The sequence below is a fragment of the Pogona vitticeps genome, chromosome 1, assembly GCF_051106095.1.
Source record: "Pogona vitticeps strain Pit_001003342236 chromosome 1, PviZW2.1, whole genome shotgun sequence".
NCBI classification, from domain to species: domain Eukaryota; kingdom Metazoa; phylum Chordata; class Lepidosauria; order Squamata; family Agamidae; genus Pogona; species Pogona vitticeps.
In genome coordinates this window covers 352,826,444-352,838,952 of record NC_135783.1, presented here as the reverse complement: position 1 = coordinate 352,838,952, position 12,509 = coordinate 352,826,444, and the positions used below count along the sequence as shown (strand labels likewise).

At 43.6% G+C, this 12,509-nt stretch overlaps 1 protein-coding gene across 1 annotated transcript in view; it reads right to left on the bottom strand.

Moving 5' to 3' along the window:
* The window catches only part of STYX (serine/threonine/tyrosine interacting protein), a 44,469-nt gene that overhangs the window by 23,012 nt on the left and 8,948 nt on the right, over window positions 1-12,509 (bottom strand). Inside the window, exon 2 of the mRNA XM_072986882.2 lies at window positions 2,130-2,162. Within this exon, the coding sequence (XP_072842983.2) occupies window positions 2,130-2,162 (33 nt within the window). The remainder of the gene's footprint in view (window positions 1-2,129; window positions 2,163-12,509) is intronic.

Below are 12,509 nucleotides of genomic sequence, written 5' to 3'. Positions count from 1 at the left end.
CAAAAAAAGGTATTTTCGTCTCTGTGAACTGGATAACTTCTTACCAAAATTCTTTTATATCTGATGCCCAGAGATATGTTTATCAGTTTGGTTACTCACAGCAGTGCTTTGCCATGAACCCACAGTATATAAGTGCATAAAATAAAATAAAAACGAAAACTTTAGCAATCTAGACTGTTAGGGAGAAATAGTTCTCTAAGGGCAGCGTTGATATTTGGAGGGGGGGGGCAGGGTTCCTGAATGTAGAACAAATGAATATGCAACAGGCAAAGCCCTATTTCAAGGCATCTTCTGCTAGGATTTTTTTTCCTGTCGGTCTCCTATCCAATGGTTAAAAGTGAATTACTCTGTCTCTACAAGATCAGGTTCTACAACAGGTGGTGAAGGATTTGTTCTTTTTCTTAAGCATTTTAATCCAGGCTACAATTCCGTAATCCACAGTTCTCAACAGTACTAAAATCAAATTAACGTTTTAATATACAGTGGTGCCTCGCTTACCGATGTTAATCTGTGCAGAAAAAATCGCTAAGAGATAACATCGCTAAGTGAAAATAAAAAGCCCATAGAAACGCATTAAAACGCAATTAATGCATTCCTATGGGCTAAAAATTCACCTTTAAGCGAAGATCCTCCATAGGGGTGGCCATTTTTGGTGCCTCTTAAGCGAGGAAACACAGCGGGTGGCCATTTTGTTTACCCGGCAGCCATTTTGAAACCGCTGATCAGCTGGCCGAAAATGAAGGCTTTGCGTTGATCGCTTCCCCATAGGGACCATCGCAAAGCCATCGCTTTTGCGATAGCAAAAAGTCCATCGCAAAGCGATTTCATCGCTATACGGAATGATCGCTATGCGAGGCACCACTGTAAATGTTTTGAATCAAGCACAGTCAGGTAGCTGCTTCAAGCATCAGATACTGGGCCACACAGATGGTCCTCAAATTATTAGTTGTAGTTCCTTTGTTGCTATGGTATTTTCAAGGCTTCAGCTTTCTCTCAGACATCTGAGAATCCTGGGCTGAGAATGGCAACTTCAGCAGTAAATAGCAAAGGCTACTATCCTGTATTTAAAACAATGGTTCCCAGTGTGGTGTAGTGGATAGGGTGGCAGACTAGGACTAGAACAGGGTTCAAATCCCCACTGGGCCACAGAAACTCACTGGGGGAAAGCAGGACTGGTAAAACCACTCCTTAAATATCTCACTTACCTTGAAAGCCCTATTGGGGTTACTATACATTGGTTCTGACTTGACAGCACAGAATAAAAACACACACACCATCCTGTACTTAAACAATGCTCAGATGAAAGCAGTGAGAAAACGTCTATCTATAATTTGAACTGGGGAGAAGAATACAACGTCCTGTGAACATTTCAGCTTCCTGAGATATCAATCTATGTTTCACAATACCCTTCTCAATTTAGCAACTTCCTGAATTTGTTCTGCTATTCTTCATATTCAGACCCATGCCACATGCGTGTGACAACACAAGCATCCTCCCCCTCTTTTTTTGCCCACAGCCATGGAAAGAACAGCAGAGCCCCGGACCTCTTGGACAAAGATAACTGTGGCCCTTGCATACAGCAAGCACACAGCTGCCCTGAAAAGTTGGCAAATGAAACGAATAGGTGTAGTTAGGTAGAGAGGGCAAAGCCAGATAACTTGGGCACAGACAATAGCTTTCAGAAGCAAGGCTTGGACTGTGATTTGCCCACGTGGCCCAGACTGTGCCGCAAAAGAAGGGCAAGGGGTCTGGGAGAGGATCTCTCCGAGCCGGACGCCGACTCAGCACCATGCCTGGTTGAAATATAGAAAGGGGCAACGTGTTAGAAGGGAGGGAGGCAGGGAGAGAGGGAGGGAGGGAGGGAAGGAAGGAACTTTGAAGCAGACACCAAACCATGAATTTGCAGTTTCTTTGTAGCCCTGATGGCACTTGTAGCATATTTTTCCTAGGGTGTTAGTCCTGCCATCCCATGATAACATCTTGGAAAAGGGGACAGTCCTTCCAGAGCAATTTCCCTCAGCATTGCAGTCCTCGACAGACGGCCTCAAGGAACCTGCTGAACACTTGCAACAGCATCAAGGCTCTCATAGACAACTACTTGATTCCGACTGAAAAAGAAACACACACACCTGCATCTCACGCCTCATCGGATAGGTCCAATCCTAAGAAGGAGAGAGAGAAAAAGAAACACAAATATATATTTTGATGTGCAAAGAACAATCAAAACAGATGAGCTAAAAACAGCACTTCTTGTACAATGTGCCGGGTGAGGTGGGGGGAATGGCAGGTTAAACAACCTAGCTGAAGTACACATGGCCTTGGAGTTCTTTTAATTGCTTCTGACAAAGAAATTTTTTAAAAGAAAAATCTAAGTACTGTATCAGTATTTATGAAGAAACCCAGCAGCAGATAGCAACTGCTGGCCTCAGAACCTTGATTAAGGTTTGCAGTAAGGTGGAAGTGCCCAGTTTCCATGTGGATTATAACACAATCTACAGCAGAGCTTCATATCAGCTGGAACTGAACATGCCATTAAAGAAAAAGAAATTCCCAATCAACAAGAGAGACATTAGCACAGTGGTTTAACAGAAATATCCATAGGTCTCCAGAGTTGATGGAAAAGTGCATGCAATTCTAGAAGCCTACTTTCATTCATCTTTAAGGATAATGCAGGACTGTGCTCTGTTAATATACTCACACACTTTTGGGATTATCTAAATCTGATCCCTCACTTTCTTCAGCCTTCAATTATTTATTTCCCTTAAAGTATGGTCAGGGCCAAAATGCATTAATTATTCAACAAAGCTGATGCCAGCAACACTGGCTCTACTCAACTCAGACACAGGCAAGACAAATCAGCAGCAAAAATTCTTGTCAGATTCTTCCCTTATGTATTTCAGCTGTTCATCGGGTAGTCAGAGGTGTGATTATGGTTTAAGAGCCTGTGGCCCATCCCCTATTGTCAGGGGCAGATGTAATGAGGCAGGTAGCACCACCGACTGGTGAAAAGTTGCAACGTCTGGTTTCACTCACAAATAGGACGGAAAGCTGGGTAAAAGGGAATGTCCCTGAAAGCCATATACTGTACTGTATAACCAAAAACCATTAATTGTTCTTCCCTAGCTCAAAGTCAACCTAGCCGTTTGAAAGCATGTAAAATGTGAGGAGATAAATAGGCACCACCTCGGCGGGAAGGTCACGGCGTTCAGTGTCTAGTCGAACTGGCCACGTGACCACAGAAACTGTCTACGGACAAACGCTGGCTCTACAGCTTGGAGACAGGGATGAGCAACGCACCCTCGAGTTGGACACGACTGGACTAAATGTCAAGGGGAACCTTTAACCTTTACCTTAGCTCAAAGTCAGCTGTCAAAGCATATTAAAAGAAGGACAGCAAAAGCACTTCTGAAATAAGAGTTCCTTGCTTTCAAGCAGCTGATCTTCCTGGTCAGTGTGCTGCCCCCATGTTGCCTTTTGGAGGATGTCCAGTAAATCCCTGGCTGAATAAATGTGAAATGATTAATGACTATCAAAAAGGAATTAAAAACTATTTCAAAATGCCAGTCAACTTCTAGTAACAAACCTAATTATTGAGATCCATTTCAATCTGGCTTCAGGCCTAGCTGTGGGATGGAAATTGCTTTGGACGCCTTGGTGGATGACCCACAGTGGACTCTAGATGGGGCAGTGTGTCCCTGTGATTCTGCAAGGCCTCTCAGTGGCTTTTGATGCCAATTCTGGGCCATTTCCCTGGGATGGGACTTGAATGCATCATTTTACAGTGGCTCCAGTCCTTCCTGGAGTTGAGAACTCAGAAGGTGGTGCTAGGAGAAACCTGTTCGACACCCGGGCCACTGTCCTGTGATGTCTCTCAGGATTCTGTTTTGTACCCAATGCTATTTAACTTCTACATGAAACCAATGGGAGAGATCGTCTGGAGTTCTGAGGTTCGGTGTCACCAGTATGCAGATCACACCCAACTCTCTCTTTCCTTTCCATCGAAATCTGAGGAAGCCGTTTCAGCTCTAGATCAGTATGTGATGTCAGGAATGGACTACGTGAGGATGAATAAACCGAAACGTAATCCAGACAAGACAGAGGAGCTCCTGGTCAGCTGAAAGGCAGATCAATGGGGATTCATCCTGTGCTGAATGGCATCAAACTCCCTCTGAAAAAAAAAACAGGTACACTGCTTGGAGGTTCTCCTGGATTCATCTCTGAGCCTGGATGCCAGAGTTTCAGTGGTGGCCAGGAATCCCTCTGCATGTTCCTTGGGAGGTCTGATTTGGTGATGGTGACACATGCCTTAGTTATATCCCGGCTGGATTAGTATAATGTGCTTTAAGTGAAATTGTCTTCAGAAAGTGTTCATAAACGCCAGTGGGTCCAAAATGCCACAGCCAAATTGTTAATTGGGGCTGGTTACAGGAAACATACCATGTTTCCTGGAAAATAAGACAGGGTCTTACATTAATTTTTGCTGAAAAAACGCATTAGGGCTTATTTTCAGGGGATGTTTTATTTACAGTCATGTCATCTTTTGGTTGCTGCACAATGCTGCACAAGGGTGGAGTTTCACTTAACTAGAGCTTTTTGGGAGGTAGGGCTTATATTACGAGCATCATGAAAAACCATACTAGGACTTATTTTCAGGTTAGGTCTTATTTTAGGGGAAACAGGGTATAACTCACTGGTTACACCAGCTCCGCTGGCTGCATTCCGTTTCTGGGCAAAATTCAAAGTGCTGGTTTTAACCTAAAATATTTGTGTTTCGTTGTTGTTCTTGTTGTTTTTACCCACCATTCTCCTTAAAAAGGACTTAGTGGCTTAAAACAGTTAAGGGACAGTATTTAAGATTAGTAACAATGAGCAACATAAGCAACAGCAAAACATATTTAATGCAAGAAGGTACAATAATCCATTTTAAAAACCCCACTCAGGCAGCCATTCACTCAGGGAAAGCTTACCTGACAGAAAGGTCTCTGCCTGCTTGTATATTTTAAATAATGCCACATCTCATATAGCACATGGATCATCAGTACAGTGATACATGCTTTTTTTTCGCTAACAATAAGACCAACCACTCATGCAAAACATGATAGAAAAATTGGCCAGAGCTTTCTAATCTGGACAAGAATTCTTCCAGAAAGCATGAGAAAGTCAACTGGGTGAATCATAGAAGCCACACTATAGAATGACTTTTTTTGGAGAGCATTAAGCATTTCTTATAGCAGCACATCCAAGTCATTACATTTCCATATGAACATGTGAGGTCATGTTAGGTCTTAATTCAGACTGTCTGTTCCACAGCATACTTCCACAACCCACTGTTTAGTATGTCTGCAGGCAAATTAGATGCCTAAACATTGCAGCTGCTCTGCCCTGGGATGTCAGAAAGAATCCCTACTACACAGCTAGCATCACCAAACCCCACCTAAACCTCTAGGGTCTCTTGGAGTACAGGTACGGGCTAAAAGGTGCAGGGTGGCTGAACCAAATGCTGTTACATCATCCTGGGTTCTAAAAGGAAGAAAGCATGAAAAACAGTAACAAACTGCAGCATGAGTGCTCATGTATGTGCGGCAAAGTGAGCCAACAGACAGCATCAAGCAGGGAGGTACTTAAGATAAAACGAGCAGATAGACACATTGCCCTGGGAAGATGGAATTGTTGTGTGCTGAAATGTTTTGTATTAAAGGTAAATATAAGCATTTACTTCAAGCTAGGTCTTCATTATTTACATTCCCTGACAGTTTCAAAACTAATTATTTTATTGTACTGTGTAACTGTTCAAATCAACAGCTAACACAGTTCTTCAGATGTAATATTTTTCTTTGGAGTTAGCTCCAAGGAGGAGGAAGGGGACTGCTCTTACAAGCCTTTATATGCAGATTTTTGAACTGTAAAAACTTTTTTAAAACCTGTAAACTGTAAAAACCTGTTAAACTACTTTTAAGGATTCCATTCAGCAATCTTTTTACCATTAACCATGCAGTTTCTTTTAAAACAAGGGTGAAAAATCTACTTTTGCTAATATAGGATTCCCAGATTCTTATAGAATGGCTCAGGTAACTCTCTGAGCCTTTACTTCTCTATTTAGCAACAGGTCTGAAAGTTGGCAGGACAGACAAAAGGCTAGTTTGTAGAGTTCAATTCTACATGATATGCTCAATATAGAAAAATCATAAGATCATGCCTTGCATAAGATGATTCTGTCCTCTTTGACATGTACTAAGTGCAAGTAAACTGATAACACAGTAAGGCATGACTGGTCGCATCAAAGAGCAGTCAGAAGCCTTTACTGGCTTAGCTGGGCCCAACTGCCATATCACACCTAGTCCAGAACAATCTTTATCATCAACCCCCACAGCTGGATCCACCAGGACAAACAGCCAGGCCTGCTCCACCACCTTCACTGAAAGGAACTGCTCTGGGGTCATGTCCAAAAACTGTTTCTAAAACTGCCTTTCTCACTGGCGACTTCATCTGGCCATTACAATATAGATGTAACTTTCTGAAAAACTCGCACCTGAGTTTACATCTTGTCCGGATGTGTCTTTTTACTTCTATGGCTCATTGATTAGAAATTAAACTGGAGGAAGGCCCACATTTCTTTTTACCTATCCAGTTCCTACAACATTTTAGGCAGTTCAGCAACAGCTGGGAAACAGAAAACAGAAAGTGAGCAGGCACAGCAAAAGAGATTACAAGGGTGGGTCTCATGAAGACAAGAAAGGGATACATAGATAGGTTTAAAAAAACAAACTTACTTCATTTATATCCTGCCTTTCTCCTTTCTAGGACCCACTAGGACAACAACCACATTATCATGGATTTGTACTGCTATTAGGAGCGCAATGGATTACGTTATGTATTATGTTAGTAGTTCTTGAATCAAAATAATGAGCAACCAAAACCTTATTATCAAACAGCATAATAACTTATACAAGTCTGTTCTTGGGACAGGAACAGTATCAGCACTCACTGGAAAAGAGGTTAGAAAGATTGGTTAATTGATAAAATGGTGAAATGATCCAAGAAAAATCACATGGGCAGGTCAGAGTAAATTTCTGTCAGACTGGAAGAAACTTCTCTCTGTTGGAACAGAGAGTACTGGACTAGTTATAGCAATGATCTGGCTTTTAAGAAGGCTGTTTCGTATGTGAAGAATGTCATATGGGTTTATGGATAACAAAAACGCGAGAGAGGAAGGTTTTTGGTAGCACTTGGTCATGGGACTAATGGTAAAGTGGAAGACATAAAACCTCTGGTGAGAATTCTCAGCTGATTCCTTTCCATGACAACAGTATCTCAGACAGAAGATAAGCTTTTAGTTACTGAAGCTGAGGAACTATTGTCCCAGGTCAATCATGAATTGAAGATCTGTTTATGGAACAGGGATTATAATCTGCTATATTATGGCACATAATTATGGTACCAGGTAAGTGGGGCTTGTTAGCCTTGGAAGGCAGCCCATCTAGGAGAAGGAAAACTCCAATTTCAAACCTTCACTGCCTATCCACTGATAGAAAAGACTTCAGGAGTAAACCTTGAGGCAAAATACGGAGCGAGAGTCCCGGAGGCAGTTCGTGTAGTTCTGGCAACTCCTGCGACGTCGCTGGAACCAGTTGTATTGGCTCTTGTCTTTCCATTGGACTATTTCAGCGATGTGGAGACGGGGGATTTGCTGCTTGGGTAACAGGCTATCCTCCGTATTATTCTACCCAGGCTTCATGCTCTGGAGAGGACACTCATACAGAGTGCGTTACCATGGTCTTTCGAGACTGAAGTATGCCTAAGAATTATGGCACAATGCACTCAAGTTCTGTAAGAGGGCCCAACAGTTCTTGGATTAGCTCCTCAATTTCACTGCTTACTGACAAGTTGTTTCTGTAATCAGAATTTTGAAAATTTCTCACCAGTTAACAATGGAATTATAAGCTTTTGCATTTGGTCACCATGCCTTCAACCATGGACACTAAGCATATATACATGCGTCCTCTAAACCAGTGGTCCCCAAACATTTCCAAACTGTGGTGGGACGTCACGGTAGAAAGGATGCTAAAACAGCTCTTCCAAAACCAGCATCATTCTGTACCCTGACATTGAGATGGCAGTGTCTGACAAAGGTCGATTGAGTAGACCATGTCACTGCATGGCAGATGTGAGGGAGTTCAATCCCCCACGGGAAGGCAGATGTTGCTCTGGTAGAATGGGCCGTTAAATGTTCAGGAGGTGTTTTACCAGTTAGCTCATACACCAATGAGAAAGTTTAGACAATCCATCTAGAAATAGATTGCGACGAAGCTGGAGACCCTTTATGGCCCGTGAAAACATAGAGTCTCTGTATTTTTCTGAATGATTTGGTCCTGTCAATGTAAAAGGCAAGGGGGCGTCTTACGTCAAGTGTATGGAGCATACGCTCAAAAGGTGTTGATGGAGATGGAAATAGGGTAGGTAGAATTATAAGTTGATTGAGGTGAAATTCAGATACAACTTTAGGTAAGAAGGACACATCAAAATGCAGAGTGACCTTATCTGGATGGAACTGAAGGAAGAGTGGATTGGATCAGAGGGTTGCAAGTTCACTAGCCCACTTACCAGATGTTATTTCCACATGAAAAGATGTTTTCAAGGAAAGTAGTTTAAGATCACAGGTAGCCATTGGTTCAAAGGGTGGTTGAGTAAGTGCATTGAGGACAAGTTGTAAAGACCATTGAAGAACAGGACATTGGCGTGGGGGCCCAATACTGTTGAGTCCCTTGAGAATTTTTTTCAAAGTTGGATGAGAAACAAGTTTGGCTGATTCAGAATAAGAAGGTTGATGAGCTATAATAGCAGAGATATAAACTTTCAAAGTGGAATGAGATAGTCCAAAATTGAAGCGATAAAGAACAAAGGTAAATAAAGTCTTCAAAGAGACTGCTGTTGCAGGTAGGTTCTGAGAATCAGTAAAGGAAATAAATGCTTTCCATTTGTTTTGATACAGAAGCTGGGTTGAGGGCTTTCAAGCCCAATCAAGTACATCCTTTATGGCAGGGAATATCCTCCATGCTGTCAGGTTCAGTGACAGGTTTGACATAAACCTGGAAGAATTGTTAATACAGTTTTGTGCTAAGCAATTGTAAAAGAGCAAAAGCACTGTAAGTAATTGTAAGGATCCACGCTAAGAATTGTAAGCCAAGTAAGAATTTATGCAGCTGGGGTAATGACTCGTATCAGATGAGAAAACAAACCTAGGATTGGCTAACCCTAGGATAAAGCAAGCAGACTCAGCACACATACTTTGTGGTGTCGTGGTGATGTGGTGGTCGTGGTGAAAAGTGCTGTATTGTCATAGAGGAATCTTGGATAAGGAATCTGACTGCTGGACTGAATTATGTGGACTCTGCTGAATTTGACTTACAGGAACTCTGATCTGATTTATGCCTGAACTCTATTGGAATTGCCGTGTTAGACCACTGGACTGGAAATAAGGGCAAAGCTGTATGTGTATGTATATATATCCTGCAAATAACTTGATTCAATACAATTATTTCTGCTATCAATACTGTTTCCTTGCCTGGTACCTTCATAAGTCTGGGAAACTCTACTTGTTAGTGTCACCTGGCACACGTGGTATACTGCAGCTCTGTAATTCAGAGAATATGTCTGGATGGTGAATCATCCCATCGTCTTGAGTGCAAAGGTGGAAGCCAGAACGAGTAGGTTGACATTGACCTCAGGTGGGTAAACCATGGTTGTCGCGGCCATCATGGAGTGAGGGGGATGGCATTCGACTGGAACTGTCGAAGTCGAATTATGGTTCCTTGTACTGTATGAGTGGTGTCAGAGGGAATAGATAAGAGTAAGTCCTTGTCCCAGTCTATCACGAAGGTGTCTCCGATCAAGTTCTTGTCAGCTCCTGCTCGAGAACAGTAATGTTGGCACTTGGTATTTGCTCGGGAAGCAAAGATGTCGAGGGAAGGGGTGCCCTAACGGTCACAAAGGAAATTGAAGACTGTGTTGTTTACGGACCATTCGTGTGTCCACAAGGAAACTTTCATGTGTAGCTAGTTGTGTTCAAAATTATTCAGCCCCCACTGAAATTGAATGTTTTGGCCATTTTGACATTGATTTTGATCATTCAGTCATCTTGCTTACATTTACATGAAAGAGGCACTTGAAGGTCAGAGAACTAACATAGAACACTTCCAGACCATTAGAGAGGAGGCCGGGTAGGTGGGGCTCGTCAGCCCTGGAAGGCAGCCCATCTAGGAGAAGGAAAACTCCGACTTCAAACCTCCACTGCCTTGTGGCTATATCCACTTATGGAAAGGGCTTCAGGAGATAACCTCGAGGCAAAATCCGGAGCCGGAGTCCCGGAGGCAGTTTATATCATTCCGCCAACTCCTGCGACGTCACTGGAACCAATTGTGCTGGCTCTTGCCTTTCCACTGGACTATTTCAGTGACGTGGAGAGGGGGGATCTGCTGCTTGGGTAACAGCCTATCCTCCATATTATTTTACCCAGGCTTCGTGCTCTGGAGAGGACACTCCAGCTTCGCATACAACGTCGAAACAACACGGGAAGTAGCAGTTACCGGTTATAAGTACTTGCTCAATTGGCGTAGAGCATGACGCCAGGGGCTACTTCTGACGGTGGGAGAGGTCATTACACCTCACCAGGTAGATACCGCCCGCCTTAAGCTGGGCAGCCCCCAGCCAGTAAGGTGCTACCTCGCCACAGTCTGTTAACTTCACGGGGTGCGTGGGATTTAGGGTCAAACCCGACAAGCAGATCGATAACTGTGCACCATGCAACAATCGTAAGAAAACGCCTGCCCTAAAGCTGGGCACTTGGAATGTACGGACAATGACCCCTGGCTTTCCTGACTACGGCTTTCCTAACGACCTGCAAGAAATAGACGATGTGCGCAAGACAGCTGTCATTGACATGGAACTGAGTAGACTGCAGATGGACATTGTTGCCCTGCAAGAGACAAGATTGCCAGACTCGGGATCTGTCAAAGAAAAAAACTTCTCATTCTTCTGGCAGGGAAAACCATCGAATGAGACCAGGGAATATGGTGTTGGCTTTGCAGTCAGAAATACTCTTCTGAGATGCATTGTTCCACCTACTGTGGGGAGTGAAAGAATCCTGTCTCTGCAGCTCCACTCATCAGCAGGACCAGTAACCCTCATTAGTGCATATGCACCAACACTGTCATCCACTCCAGAAGTGAAAGACAAATTCTATGACGATCTGGCAGCTACTATCCAAAAAGTCCCTGAAAGAGAGGCACTGTTCATTCTTGGAGACTTTAACGCTAGAGTTGGTGCTGATCATAATTCTTGGCCCACTTGTCTAGGCCGTTTTGGCATTGGAAAGATGAATGAAAATGGCCAACGCGTGCTGGAGCTTTGCTGCCATTATGGTCTTTGCGTCAGCAACACATTCTTTAACACGAAGCTGCAACACAGAGTTTCCTGGAGACATCCAAGATCCAAGCATTGGCATCAGCTCGATCTAATCCTCACTAGACGTTCCAGCCTTCCTAGTATTACGATCACACGCAGTTACCAGAGTGCTGATTGTGATACTGATCACTCCCTGGTGTGTAGTAGAGTAAAACTGCGAACAAAGAGAGTATATCACACGAAAAAGGAAGGAAGACCACGTATTGACATCAGCAAGACTCACGATCAAAGAAAAGTGAAAGAATTTGCCCAAGCACTTGAGGAAGCCCTTCCAGGTCCGGCTAATGCAAACGCACCTGAACGATGGGAACACTTCAAGAACACTGTCTATAACACTGCCTTGTCCACCTTTGGCAAGAAGACCCAAAAGATGGCTGACTGGTTCGAAGCCCATTCAGAGGAGTTAATGCCAGCCATCGAGGTTAAGAGAAGAGCTCTAGCAGCATATAAAGCCTGTCCTAGCGAGTACAACTTGCAAGCTCTTCGAGCTGCTCGCAGCCAAGTCCAACAGGCTGCCAGGAGATGCTCCAACGATTATTGGCTCCAGCTCTGCTCTCATATACAGTTAGCAGCGGACACAGGTAACATTAAAGGAATGTATGACGGTATCAAGCAGGCCTTAGGTCCAATACAGAAGAAATCTGCTCCCTTCAAGTCTGCTACAGGTGTGCTCATCCAGGACCGAGCACAGCAGATGGAACGCTGGGTACAGCACTACTCTGAGCTATATTCCAGAGAGAATGTAGTAACCGAAGAAGCATTAAATAACATTGAGTGCCTACCTGTCTTGGAAGAGCTGGACAGCGAACCAACCCTAGCAGAAATAAAAGCGGCCTTGGACTCCCTCGCCTCCGGCAAGGCACCTGGAAAGGATAACATCCCTGCTGAAGTGCTGAAATGCTGTAAGGAGATCATCACCACCGAACTGTATGAAGTCTTTTGTCTCTGCTGGAGGGAAGGTGGAGTACCACAGGACATGAAGGATGCAAACATTGTCACATTGTACAAGAACAAAGGAGACAGGGGTGACTGCAATAACTACCGTGGCA